Raw genomic sequence first — 15,318 nt, 5'->3', positions numbered from 1 at the left:
AGGTCCTCCAGACCATAGAGCAACCCGCGTGCCTAGAGGGGCAGTACGATGCCGGTGGGCGGGGCGTCCTGTCTACCTCGCCGCCTTTTCCGTACTCGTTGGTGACGGCGCAAGGGGCGTGGCGGCTGTGGTAAGCAAGCTCAGTTTAAAAATGCCAATTGGTAGAGGTGTGGACTTGCAGATGGTATGAAAACAGTTAAGGGACAGTTGGGAGAGTTAGTTCTATGTCCACGTGACACATGGCAGACTCATTGGGAAGAGGAACCTTAACTGAGAAAAACGCTGCCTCCAGATTGGCCTTTGGGAATAATTTGATTAATGATCGACGTAGAGGGTACAGCTCTTTGTGGGCTGGCCCACCCCTGGGCAGGTGGTCTTGGGGTATGAGAAAGCCGACGACTGAGTGAACACGCCAGAAAGCAGCGTTCCTTCATGGCTTCGATTCCTGCCCCAGGTTACTTCAATGATGGATTGAGATGTGGAAGTGTAAGCCAAATAAACCCTTTGCTTCCCAAGTTGCTTTTGGCCATGGTGTTTACCACAGCAATAGAAATCCTAAATAAGAGAGGGTACTGGACATTGGATTTTGTACTGTGGTCTTTTCCTCCTGGGATCGCTAAACGGAAAGGTCTGGTTAGTTTGTGAGGGGAGTTATTTTCTGACTAATGTAAATCTACATTAGTTTCTTTTTTTTTTTTTCTTTTTTTTCTTTTCTTTGTTTTGTTTTTCGAGACAGGGTTTCTCTGTGTAGCTTTGCTCCTTTCCTGGAACTCACTTGGTAGCCCAGGCTGGCCTCGAACTCACAGAGATCTGCCTGGCTCTGCCTCCCGCGTGCTGGGATTAAAGGCGTGTGCCACCACTGCCCAGCTTACATTAGTTTCTTTTAAAGAGTAATTTTTCAGCGTTTCAAGACTGTGGGTTACTCCCCTTACCCCCAGTTTTTTATTTTTGATACCCTGTTTCAAAACAAAGAAACCAACGAAAAACAAAAGGCCTGCTGTGGCCGTGCAGGCCTATAAATTCCAGCACTTAGGAGGCATAGGAGGATCAGAGGTTAAAGGCCATCCTCAGGTACATAGCCAAGTTCAGAGAGATCCTGGGCAATATGAAAGCCTATCTCAAACCAAAAACTCAAGAAACCTGGTGTGGTATGCAAGCCTTAATCTCAGCACTTGAAGGATGGAGGTAGGAGGATCAAGAGTTCAAGGTCATCTTCACCTACACAACAAGTTCCAAACCTGTCTGTCCTACATGAGCATCTGCCACAACCAAACAGTTCAAAAGCCACCATGAACATCTCTATACCTGTCTCTATCATTATGTGACTTTCATTACAGTAAGTACTTCGGAAGTTATTTTCTTTCCTTTGGTACCTGTCTTTCATAATTAGGAATTGGACAGCATCCATCTTTAGTCAAGAGAATCTTCCATACATGTTACTTCAGTCTCCATGCAAGGACTGTGTAGAGAAGACTCATTCTCATGCACTTTCTCTTTTTAATGTCTACAAACTCACACAACAAAACTTTTATTCTTTGAGTCTCTCTATGTAGCCCTTGCTGACCTGGTCCTATGCAGACCAGGTTAGTCTCAAATTCATAGAGAGCCACCTGGCTCTAACTCCCAAGTACTGGAATCAAAGGTGTATAGCACTACACACAGCTTGTTTTATTCTTAAGATGTTTTCAAATCTCATGGTCTTTATACAAAGTTAGACTGTAAAAAAAAGAAATACATATGATTTTGCATTGGAAAATGAAAATCAGGTTGAATTATTTAGATTATAAAGCACTAAATATTGACTTCGACCTTTCGACCTTCTAAGAGATTAGATTGGCATTGTATTTAGAAAATGATTCTTTTTTTTGTTTGTTTGTTTGTTTTTCCAAGACAGGGTTTCTCTGTTAGCTTTGCTCCTTTCCTGGAACTCACTTGGTAGCCCAAGCTGGCCTCAAACTCAGAGATCCGCTTGGCTCTGCCTCCCGAGTGCTGGGATTAAAGGTGTGCGCCACCAACGCCCGGCTTAGAAAATGATTCTTAAAAAAGAATGAAATTATATATCATGTTCAAGAAAATGGATGCAAGTGGATATCATTATATTAAGTGAATTAAATCAGTCTCAGAAAGGTAACTTTTTCTTTCATTTATGTTTCCTAGATTTTATATAGCTACTTAAAATCATGTTTGTATATGTGACATGAAAGCAGAAACAACACTGTTGAAGGGAATAAAAGGGATGGATGGAGGCAGGGGACAGCAGGAAGTATGCAAGTTTTCAAAGTATATTGCATATTGGCATGAAATGACCCTTATGTAATCCAGTACTGTATATAACAAATATACATCAGTGAAAATTAACTTAGTTTAAATATGTCTATATGAATAAACCACCAAAATAAAATTAAATGGATAAAAAGCACACACATGCCCCCCCCCCACCTATATAGTATTTGAAAATAAGATTACCTAATTACCCTGTCCTTAACTGTTAGTATCAAGTTCTGAGTAGTACATTATACATTCATGCCTTCTGGCTTATTATGCTTTACCTCACACGGGGCTGGAGAGATGGCTCAGTGGTTAAGAGCTCTGATTGCTCTTCCAGAGGTCCTGAGTTCAATTCCCAGCAACCACATGGTGGCTCACAACCACCTGTAATGAGATCTGGTGCCCTCTTCTGGCTTGCAAGGACACATGCAGGCAGAACACTCTATACATAATAAATAAATAAACCTTAAAAAAATGTACAGAAAACAACCAAACACATTAAAAACTTTAGATTTTAAAATCTTACAGAATTTTAAGTATTGAGTTTTCCATGACTACTGTCCTGTGTATTGTGGTACACCAACAGCATGGTAGTGTCTTTAAAATTATTGAATGTTGGGGTTGAAGCTGTGGCTCAATGGTAGAACATATGGCTAGCATGGTTCAACCTTCAGTATCACTCAAATAAATAAATGAGTACATTGTTGATTAAGTTTTTACAGTCATGTTTCTCGAGTTTTCTCTCCCTTGATCACATTTTCATGTATACTATAGAGTTTTATGAAATGAATTTAATGATGTGATATCACTTCCTACAGGGCAGAAGAGGTAGCTCTGTGTACAGGTCCAGTCCAGTTCCTGCCCACAACATGAAGTCAATACAACTTTGTTGCTGTTCAGAGAAAACCTTATGCTAACACTTAGAAAAGGAAATTGATAAAAACTACAAAATGAAATTAGGTTGGCTGGTTCCTTGCAATTACATTTTTTTTTTTTTGGATCACAAGAATACAGTGTTCTATCTCTAGTTGGAATACACAAGTATGTACTAAGAAAGTAGTGTTTAAGAATTGAATACTTTATTTTAAATACAATCACAGAGAAATATTCGTTTGAGAATATAAGTAAATGTGTGTTGTACTTTAGACTTAAAGACACACCACTGATTAATATCACCTACATTTTAGATTATTAATACAGTCTTTGAAATAATTTTATTTTACATATATGGGGTCCAACCAAGGTACATCTGACATAGTAAGTTTTCATCAGTAGCTTCTTGGATGAGGTAATGCACATGTCCTTCAATAGATAATGGCAACCCTGTTACTCTATTTCGGGTCTTGATTACACCTTGTAGTCGCTGTTCAATGTCAAGAACATGGGTCTTGGCCTAAAAAGATAGAGAAAGTCATTAAGACTACAGACCCAATAACATGTAATGTTGGTAATTTGGAGTTTCTACTTTTATCACTACTTAATGTTTTACTAAACAATATCTCATTTGTAGCAATGAAACAAAACCTGAGATGCTGACTTGGATGTTTACAATGATTAATATCTACTAATGAGACATGTTTCTGTACTATAAAAATTACCAGGTAACTTTGCACATCACAATTCCAGAAAGGTAATAATTTAAAACATCTGTTTTGAGGGCTAAGGGTGTAGTTCAGTGTCTGAATGCATATTTAGTAGACAAGAGACCCTGGGTTCTATTTATTCCTTTCCACTATCAGAAACAAAATAGAGCAAACAAAAAGCAAGCTATTTTGAATTGTTAGTTGTTAAATATTTGAGTGAAGATTCTAATGATGGTGGTAATGCTCTAATGGCTAATAAATTTACATTAGTTCATGTAGATGGAATTTTGAGTAAACTATTTGGAATTCTTTACATCTTTTTGAGAAGTAAAATTGAGAATGATATTAGAATAATATTAAATTATTAAAATTATTTGAAAAATAATTTTCAGGATGAGGATGAAGCCTGGTGATGTTGAAATTAACTAGAGCATGTACTTAGCATACACCAGGTCTTGGGTTGAATCCAGTAGGAGTGGAGGAGAAAAAGACTCCTCAATGTATTTCCGTCAATTCTTGGGTTGTAACTAATTTTAGATGTCAGAGTAATCAATATTTAGGTCACCAAGAGTATTTGGAATCAGATCTCACTTAAACAGAGAGAAACTACTAACTTATGCCAAGCTGCAGCTTTGACTTACCTTTTCATTGACAACTTCCCCAGTTTCGTTCAGTGGTGCTTTGGAATGTCCTTTCACTGGTTTACTCCATTCCACAAGGGGATCATGCAGGAAAGTCTTTAAGACACTAAAATTGAAACAAATACAATAGAGCAATGATAAATTCTTTACCTTTGCAAAAAGAAACCTTACTAAAATCAATATTTAAAAGTAGAATAAACAAGGAATAGGCAGATAAGGTAGTATTACAAGTTCTAGGACTATACTACATTTTCACATAGTTTATATGAAATTATTTTGGGGAGTATTGAGGGGGCAGGGGTAAGGGAAAGGTAAAGAGATAAGGTAAGGGAGAGTTAGGTGTTTGGGGGTGTAAGTTGAATTCTGTGTGACATCTCAAGATATATACTGTTACCTGTTAAATGAGTATTTATGAACTTATCTTCTACCGTGTTCAAGGAATATACAGTACCTTCAGTTACCACACAGATTAAGCCCACACCTTTCTTCTGTGCTCTAGATATCAACTCCAACTACCTATGAGGAGGCTGTCTGGATGGATTACAGATACTTCAAACTATCTTGAAAACGAAATTCATTGCCTTTTCCTAACCATTCTTTTCTGTATTCCTAAAGCAGTAATGAGTGCCATTTGCAGTCTTGCCCTGGACTAAAAATAAGCTATCATCCTTAACTCTTGTTCATCTGTCATCCATTCTACATCCTAAACCCGTATGGAATTTCCCTACTTACTCCATCTCTACTATCGATACACTATTTGAATACAGTCTGTGTGGTGATAGATTGTGTACTCTAATAAAATTTGCCCGAAGATCAGAAAACAGAACAAGCCACTAGATTAAACATAGATGCCAAGCAGTGGTGGCATACACCTTTAATCCTAGCACTTGAGATCTCACACCTTTAATCCCAGTATTTGGGAAGCACACATGCCATTAATCCCAGCACCAGGAAGGAGGTGATATGGCTGGGCAGAGAAAGGTATATAAGGCATGAGGACACAGGAACTAGAGCCTTTTCATGCTGAGGAGTCCTAGAGGTAAGAGGTAGCTGTGGTTTGTTCCTTTGTCTCTCTGATCTTTCAGCATTTACCCCAATATCTGGTCCTGGGTTTTTGTTTTTTGGTTTTGTTGTTTGTTTGTTTGTTTTTTAAATAAGACCATTTAGATGTCAAGTTACAAGTCGGGAACTCTGATTTTTCTGCAATACAGAAGGGATGCTTTCATTTCCTCTCCCTCTACTTCTTTTTAAAAAATTCCTTCTTAAAACTCGCTAACCTTTTACTTCTCAGAACACTTTTCTCTTGTGCTTGGTTAAGTATTTAAGATTTCAGACACTTCAAAGGTTATTTCCTGACTTTACTAGAAAAAGTGGCTCTTTTAATGACTCATAAGAAGATGATTTCCTCTGATTGAAATGTCCCTTTTTCTACATTTAACAGATATTCTACCAGATATTCTATACCAGTCTAACAGATATTCTATAATTCTCCTTTTAAAAATAAAAGAGAACTTTAAATGTCCTTTAAAAACCTGCTTTTTTGAACTGAGGAGGTGACTCAATCAATAAGATGCTTGCTGTATAAGCCTCAAGACCTAAATTCAGATGTCCAGCACCCATGTAAAAGGCTAGGAGAGGAGTGTATGTCTGTTAAATCAGACACTGAGGAGGTGGAGACGGTGGGGACTATAGCTCAGTGGCAAGACAGTCTAGCCAAATCAGTGAACTCCATTTTCAGTGAGAGGCCCTATCTCAAAAACTAAGTGGAACGCAATTAATGAAGACAGCTGATGCTGACATTTGGCCCCACATGCACAACACTACATTAAAAGTGAAGGACTGACTGCCTTATCTCTAAGATCAACAAAATTCCCCTTGCTCCATTAAACCTGGCAATTAGAGAAAAAAGCATTACAATTGGAAAAGAAGTCAAACTCAGTTATCTGCAGCTGAGTTGCTGTTGTAGAGGGAAACCTTAGGTATCCACAAAGTAACTACTTAGAGCAAATGTACTTTTGTGAACTAGTAATCAACACTAGAAATAAAACTGACAGAAAAACCATGTATAGCAAATGTGTGGAGCGCAGAGGACAGCATTAGCTGTCAATAGTTGCTATCCACTTATTTTATTGGCCCTAATGTGCCTTCTACCTTTTGTCTGAGACAAAAGGGTCTCTCATCGCTGACTTTGCCATGTAGGCCAGACTAGCTGGCTAGCAAGATCCAGTCATCTGCCTGTCTTCACTTCCTGTTTCACTGATCGATGGGACTACAGGTGCTTGCCACAACACCCAGCTTTTTTTTTTGGTTTGTCGAGACAGGGTTTCTCTGTGTAGCTTTGCACCTTTCCTGGAACTCACTTGGTAGCCCAGGCGGCCTGGAACTCACAGAGATCCACCTGGCTCTGCCTCCCGAGTGCTGGGTTTAAGGCATGTGCCACCACTGCCTGGCAACACTCAGCTTTTTACACAGATTCTGGAGAGCTGAACTCAGATCTTCACACTGTGAGGCAAGAGCTTTATGGACTGAACAGTCTCCCAACTAAGGAAAGAAACTCTTGAAAAAATTTGTATGTGCACACAGAGTACAGAAGCCGAGGGAGGCCTGAGGCATTGGGTCCCCTGTTCGCCTGGAGATGGAGTTACAGGCAGTTATCAGCTGCCTGCCGTGGGTGATGGGAATTCAATTTGGGTCCTCTACATACAAGAGCAGTATGTGTTCTTAACCACTGAGCCATTGCTCTACCCTCAGGAAAGCAACTTTTAAAAGTGGTTAAGGACACTGGCTGCTCTTCCAGAGGTCAATTCCCAGCACCATCATGGCAGCTCACAACTACCTATGACTCCAGTTCAAAGGGATCAAACACCCTCTTCTGGCCTTCACAGGTACCATGTGGTTCACAGATACACATTTAATCAAACACCTATACCATAAAATAAAATTTTTTTAAATGAGAGAAAATATTTGTTGATCATATATATGTCAGAAGGTTCTTATATCCAGAATAAGTAAACATTCTTATAATTCAAGGATAAAAGACAACCCAATTAAAAAACAGGCAAAGGAGACATGCAAGGTGGTATGTGTCCATTGTTCTAGCTAATAGAGATCCTGAGGCAGCAGGATAGATTGAGTCCAGGAGTTTAAGGACAGATTAGGTTAACACAGCAAGATACACCCAAAACAAGAAGAATATGTTAATGATTTGAAATATATGCTGTGGATATCGCTCTGTGTAAATAAAGTTCTGATTGGCCAGTGGCCAGGCAGGAAGTATAGGCGGGTCAAGAGAGAAGAGAATTCTGGGAAGTAGAAGGCTGGAGAGAGACACCGCCTACCGCCGCCATGAAAAGCAACATGTAAAGACACTGGTAAGCCACAAGCCATGTGGCAAAATATAGACTAACAGAAATGGGTTAATTTAAGATAGAAAAGGTAGATAACAAGCAGCCTGCCACAGCCATACAGTTTGTAAGCAATATAAGTTTTTGTGTGCTTTTTTGGTTGGGTCTGAGCGACTGTGGGACTGGTGGGTGAGAGAGATTTTACTATGTGTTTTTTGCTTGATATTGTTTGCACTTATTGTAATTCCAACTTATCTAAGTAATTATCCCTCATTACTCCTGGACAATATTTGATAACCATCTCTTTGTGTATAGTCTTGTATTAGGTTAGAACTTTCTTATTTAGACAAAAGGGGGAGATGTAGTGGATAGCCATCCCAGCATTGGCCTGGAAGTTCCAACCCCCATTGAGGCTTCAGTAATGATCACGCCCACAAGGGGGGGAAGAGGAGAGAGCGGAAGACCAAGGAGCAAGAGGAGGTGGCTCTCTTGGTTCCGGGAGGCTGGATGCTGGAGGTAGACCGAGCAGAGTTCTCCAGAGAACACCGCCGGACTGCCCTATACCTTTGCCAGACCCTGCAACCTACCCCTTCATTTGTAAGTTACCCCACAAAATAAACCTCCCTTTTAACTACGTGGAGTGGCCTTAATAATTTCACCAATATCTGGCGCCCAACGTGGGGCAAGAGTTTCCACTTAAAACCTGAAAAAAAAAGATTCTAAGACGGAGCTAAAAACAGCTTCCTAGTTGTTTCTCTCAAGTTAGCGACAGTCTGCCGGTTTGAGCTACTATGACGGGTTCCTGGCGTGTGCGTCTGACCTGCAGTGTTGCAGGAATGAGGAATCTATAAGCGACGCTTTACTCTGCTGCGTGGTGGATTTAGTCTTTGCGAGTTAAAAAAAAAAAAAAAGGGTTTCTGGGCTATGCACTGCTTTGATAGAACTGCTTCTGATAGTTGATGGTACACATGGCTCCAGACCCAGAGCTGGCGGTAAACTGTACCACCGCCATGTTGGGAAACTGAGGTGGGCGGAGCCAGCAGCCACAGTGGCGTTTCAGTCTTACAAAGATGGATATTACACAGAGAATCTGGTTTGTCTTGTCTTTGGGATTTTTAACCGCAGAAAAAGATTTGATCATAAAAGCTGTTGAGTTAAACAAAAATGTAAATTTTAAAGGTACTTTAACTTTGAAATTTGGATATAAGTATATGTTGCTTTGGAAAGGAGTCTCTGCTTTTGTTTCCACAGAAAGCCAGAGGCTGTGGATTTGTTCTACATTAAGATACATCAGGTTTGATCAGCCAAGAACACCTGAAAGGTCTCCGATGACACCATGGCCCAGATGATCTGACATCCAGAATGGTTTCAAGGCAACTGGCTCAGAGGTTCACCCTAATGGACTACTCTATAATCCTAAAATTTTCTTTGTATCCCCATAAGATACAGCGCCCCCCTCCAGCAGGAAGTAGTAAGAGAAACTACGCCCACATTCCCAAAATTATCAAGCTGGCTTTGGAGATGAAATTGGCTCACTCCTTCTCTAAACCCAGACATATTGCTAAAAGAAAAGGTTAAGAGATTCTTGTGCCCCAAATCAGAAGAGCCCTCTGGTGTGGGACAGAGAAAAACCAATATTTTTCTTTAAAGCAAGTTGATTATAAATGAGATCTCTTTCTAAAGAAGAAAGGGGAATATGATATAGATATAATAGGATGAAAGGGTAGATTAGGGAACTTACTTCTAAAGAGCAACAACTTGTTTAAAATGTTTTACATTGGTTTAGATTTTAGTCTATTGATACAAACTTAGTTAATTTTGTTATACTGTGTGTATATTTCTAATCGTGTTTAAGGTATTATGTTTGTATAGCTCATTTTAAATTGAAATGGATAATTAAAAATAGATTAATAATTAGTCATCTATGATAATCATACTCGTAGCCATGTTAGTTAAGTCTTCTAGATATACATAGAGATATTTCAGATAGGTAATCTTCAAATACTTCAAAGACCTACAGAATATGGCATTTAAAATACTTTTAAAATTTAGACTTTCTGGACAGTGAGACATGTATGCTCCTGGCAGCACCGATTTACTTCAGAGAGGAGGATGGGCATTGAAGACACTTCATATGGAGTTTATCTTCACCTTGACAAAAATAGCCATTTGGGCAAGAAACAGTTCTTGCTGGGACTGCTTGATCGACTGGACATACAGGACCCATAGAAAGGTGACCACTGAACATTGCTTGACAAAATGGTCCTTCAGGTTCCTGCTTCGCAGAGAAAACTGCCAGACATTCTACAGGACACTAAAAAAAGTGACCAACAGACTCTAGCCCTGTGGGCTGAAGACAAATGCCCCAACTTTACAAAGGACCATTAGGTGACTGTCTAGGCTGCCAGCTGTCTCTGTCTACCCTGCAAGACTCCCGAAAAATGCTTGCATCCTTCTCCCGGTTCTCAGGTAATATTATATCCTGCTGAGGTCTTTGATGTGGTTGAAGACTAGATAGTCATAATTTCCTTAGTTATGATAAAAGATAAGTTAGATATAAAACTTTATATAAGATAGATAGGATATCTTCTTTAATATTGTAACTGTAATTCTTGCTTGATAATTGTTTTGTTATATGTAATTGTACTATGTAAAAGTTAAAACCTTCCTTAAAAACAAAAGAAAAGGGGAAGTGCTGTGGATATCGCTCTGTGTAAATAAAGTTCTGATTGGCCAGTGGCCAGGCAGGAAGTATAGGCGGGTCAAGAGAGAAGAGAATTCTGGGAAGTAGAAGGCTGGAGAGAGACACCGCCTACCGCCGCCATGAAAAACAACATGTAAAGACACTGGTAAGCCACAAGCCATGTGGCAAAATATAGACTAACAGAAATGGGTTAATTTAAGATAGGAAAGGTAGATAACAAACAGCCTGCCACAGCCATACAGTTTGTAAGCAATATAAGTTTTTGTGTGCTTTTTTGGTTGGGTCTGAGCGACTGTGGGACTGGTGGGTAAGAGAGATTTGTCCTGACTGTGGGCCAGGCAGGAAAACTCTAACTACAAATATATTTATAAAAAAATATACAAATGATAATAAGGGAACAAAAAATGCTGAACATTCATGTTATTAGGAAAATACAAATTAAAACTACAATGGAATACTACTCCATCTCCAGTATGACTATTAAAATAATAATGACATCTTCAGTGTAGGTAAAGATGTGGAGAAATGGAAACCCATACACATTACTAATGGAATTATAGTTTTTATAAATGCTCTGGAAAAGTGTGATGGCTATTCAAAGTACCATGATTCAACAGTTCCACTCCCAGGCATATTCATCCACATAGTGCTTTTGCACAAAATTCACAGCCATGATATCCATAATAGCCAAAAGGTGGGACAAATATAAAAATGTCTATTAGCTGATGGTTAAATAAATAAAACATTATATCATCCATATAGAACACTAGTTGGTAATTAAAAAGAATGAGGTACTTACACATGATGAACCTTAAAACCACTATGCTACATGAAAGAAGACAGACACAAAGGGTCACAAATAATATGACCAAACTGACAATAAATGTCCACTATAGGGAATCCAGAGATAGGAGAGGATTAGTAGAAGTGGAAAGGAGGAAGTTGAGAATGATTGTTAATGCCTCAGAAGTGTCTAGTGGGGCAGAGGAGGATGGCTTAGCTGTTAAAGGCTAGATTCACAACCAAAAAATATAGTAAATGTTTTGTGTCAGGTGCTGTGGGATATCTTTCTATATGCCGTGAATATGTATTGCTCTGAAACAGAGCCAGGCATAGTGACATGTCTTTAATCCCAGGACCAACCATAGAGGTCTGGAAGTCTATACGGACAAACAGGAAGTGACAAAGATGGGCAGGAAGAGGTAGTGATGTAGCTAGGCTGAGAGAGCAAATGAGAGAACAGAAAGGTATATAGCTGTGGGGAGACAGGAAATAGCTCATTTTGGAATCTGCAGAGTTGGTGAGGTGAGGTTAGCTGTGGCTTTTCCTATTCCTCTGATCTCTTTCAGGCTTTAACCCCAATTTCTGGCTCCGAGGTTTTTTTTTTTTTTTTTTTTTTTTTTTTTAATTAATAAGACCATTAGCAATTCATCTACAAATGGCACACAGACGTGGTGGCATGACCTTTCACCTAAAACTTGAGAGAAATTAAAAAAATATTCTAAAATGGAGCTAAAAACAGCTTCTTAATGTGTCTCTCAGGCTAACCGCAGCCTGCAAGCTTGAGCTATGTATGATGGCGGGTTTGAGGCTTGTGGGCTTGACCTGCAGCATGGAGGATTCCTGCAGCGCGCGCGCGCGCGCGCGCGCACACACACACACACACACACACACACACACACACACACGGTTTCTGGGCTATATGCTGGATGGAAGCATAGATCCACTGCCTCTCAAAGTCAGTGGAGAGCACGGTTCCCAGAGCTGGAGATGAATTACCCTCTGCCATGTTGAAAAGCTGAAATGGGTGGATTCAGCAGCCAAGGCTGCTGATGTAGTCCTAAACACACAGTATGGCAGTTTAAAATCTCTCCTGGTCAGAGAAGGATTATAGATTCACAATAAGTCAGATTCAGATGAAATAAAATTCTAAGTAGTTTTACATTAAATGTAAAAATGTACATGGGCTTGAAAGAGAGAGGAAAAGGAATGTATGCAGTTGTAATTAAGAAATAGTTAAAAAAAATAAAGTCTTTAAAGAGAAAGTAATATAAAAAAAATAAGCCCCGTAAAGATGGAAATCACACAGAGTCTGAATTATACTGTCTTTGGGATTTTTAACTGGGGAGACATTTGATTGTAAAGGCTACTGAGTTAAACCAATATATATATTAAAGGTACCTTGACTTCAAAATTTATATTTAAGGATATGCTGCTTTGGAAAAGAGGTTCTGCTTTTGTTTCCACAGAAGATGAGAACCTGTGGATTGATTCCAGGCTCATATGGTTAGATCAGCCAAGACCCCCTGAAAAGTCTCAGATGATACCATGGCCCAGATGATCCAGCATCCAGAACGGCTTCAAAGCAACTGGCTCAGAGAATGCAGCCTCACAGACTATTCCAGTCAGGACTTGATCATAATTTTTAGTTTTCTCAGGATCTCAATTACATTGCCAGCACCCTCAGCCAGCAAGAAGTAATATGAGAAGTTATGCCCAAATTCCCAAAAAATTATTTATAAATGTCTATTTATATTTAAAGGGGGATGATTATAAATGCAATCTCTTTCTAAAGAAGGGGGATATTGTAGATATGATAGGATGAAAGGGTAGATTATTGAACCTACTTTTTTTTCTTTTAAAGATTGATTTATTTATTTTATGTATGAGTGCTCTATCTGAATGTACACCTTTATGCCAGAAGAGGGCATCAGGTCCCATAACAGATGGTTGTGAGCCACCATGTGGTTGATGGGAATTGAACTCAGGTCCTCTGGAAGAGCAGCCAGTGCTCTTAACTGCTGAGCCATCTCTCCATTCCCTATTGAACCTACTTTTTTTTCCCCCCTTCTTTCATGGTTGCTGCCATGAGAAGTAAGATGTAAAAGTACAGATAAGCCATAAGCCATGTAGCTAAGTACAGATTTATAGAAATGGGTTAATTTAAGATGTAAGAGCTAGCTAGCAAGAAGGCTGAGACATTAGGCCATATAGTTTGAAAATAATATAAGCCTCTGTGTGTTTATTTGGGTTTGAGCAGCTGCAGGACTGAGCAGGACACAGGAAAACTTCCAGCTCCAGTCAGGTGTTGAAAATATCTTAAAATTAGAAAATGCTAATGAGTGAATAATTATGGGACTATACCCAAACCTATTGAAAATCAGTGGGATTTTTTGTTTGTTTGTTTGTTTTTTGTTTTTCTTTTTTGTGGGGGTTGGGGGGAGGGAGCAGATCTTACTGTGTAGCACTGCCTGGCCTGGAAATCAGTATGTAGACCAGGATGGCCTAGAACTTGCATGATTCTCCTGCCTCTGTCTCTTTGAGTGGGATGATAAGCATGGACGATTATGCCAAGGCTTAAGTTATTATTTTTAAAAATATACTTTAGCTAACAAAAAGTGGTTTCTATATATAGAAAATGTATTAAGTGACCAGTGTTTACATTCAAGGTCACTAGTAGATTATTTACAAAGCACAGATGATTACCTCATTAAAGGTTCTCTCTGATCCCTCATCAGTCTCAGTGTGACTTCACATGCTCTTCGAAACAGACCTTCTGTTCCCATAGGACCCATTCCATTAACCATATTATGAGTCAGGCGAAATGGTACAATTTCTGGAACTTCAAAAGTTTCTCCCTTAAAAACAAATAATTTTATTATATGGTAATAAGAAAATTATAAAACCTTTGCTCAAAGAATTTGGAACTTCATGTCTAGACTCCTTTAGGAAAGAGAAAAAAATATCCTGCAAATATTTATGTAATTACATCAGAGTAATTGAGTAATTGAAAAGAGTCACATAACTCTGCCTTTGCTTCTGGGCAATTTGAAACCATGGATTAATCTTAGGTAAAATCAAGAAGACAGATTCCTCCAATTTAGTTTACTGAATATTGGTATAAAGAATATTTATACATTAAATATTTAGTACCAATAATAATATAGTTATTCTCATGCCTTTCTTTCCTCCTCTTTTTTACTTTCTTTTTACACCTATCACTTTAAAATAGAAAATAGCCACAGATTTTTTTCCCTCAGATAGGGAAAGAAACAACTTAGTCTAGCTGTTCATTTTCTGACACTATTGATCATGTCTCTCCCATAATTCTTTTATCCCTCTAAGCAGTTATCCAAAATTCTTTTTGTATGGTTTGATCTATACTACTGATTATCTTTGATTTCTTCTCAGCTGAGTCTGTGATAGCTAATAGCGACCCAAAAAAGATTAGGGTCAAACAAACAGATGACCTTCTAACCTTCCTCCAGAATTGTAATTGTAGAAAATTGCTTAAGTTCTTAGAGATGTATCCAATAGCTTTAATTTACTTTCAAGAACCTATCCTGGTAAAATTTGCTGTTGTTGTTAATATTTAGTTGCTAGGACTTGAACTCAGGGCCTAGCACATACTAGGTAAGTGTTCCACTGAACTATCCCAGACTGACACTTTTTCTTTAACCAGGACCATCCTCATATATTGTCTGATTTGGAATAATTAAACAACTCTCACTTTATGGAATTAAGTGTCTGTAAAATGAACTGATCTGCCCATGTTTAAATAGTTAGTTACTGAGTCAGGACTTAAAGTTCATGCTAGCTTTCATATATCATTCTTTCAAGTTCTCTGCTTTCTAAATAGCTTTCCTAAGGGATCCACTAATGAAAACCAGTTAGGAGATGCCTAAAGTTATGTAGTCGTAACTAATAGGTACAGTTAGGGAGAGCAGTGGTTTGGGAGAGAAAATTCAAAGGATTATACCCAATTAACTGAAGTCATA

At 38.8% G+C, this 15,318-nt stretch overlaps 1 protein-coding gene across 1 annotated transcript in view; it reads right to left on the bottom strand.

Moving 5' to 3' along the window:
* Positions 1 to 3,325: 3,325 nt before the first annotated feature.
* Atr (ATR serine/threonine kinase) overlaps positions 3,326 to 15,318 on the bottom strand; it is a 116,396-nt gene continuing 104,403 nt past the window's right edge. The window contains exons 45-47 of the mRNA XM_036192592.1: positions 14,027 to 14,178; positions 4,493 to 4,598; positions 3,326 to 3,661 (exon numbers count right to left, since the gene is read on the bottom strand). Of these exons, the coding sequence (XP_036048485.1) occupies positions 3,488 to 3,661; positions 4,493 to 4,598; positions 14,027 to 14,178 (432 nt within the window). The 3' untranslated portion in view covers positions 3,326 to 3,487. The remainder of the gene's footprint in view (positions 3,662 to 4,492; positions 4,599 to 14,026; positions 14,179 to 15,318) is intronic.

Source organism: Onychomys torridus, chromosome 7 (genome assembly GCF_903995425.1).
Source record: "Onychomys torridus chromosome 7, mOncTor1.1, whole genome shotgun sequence".
Taxonomy (NCBI): Eukaryota; Metazoa; Chordata; class Mammalia; order Rodentia; family Cricetidae; genus Onychomys; species Onychomys torridus.
This window is presented reverse-complemented; position numbering and strand designations above follow the sequence as displayed.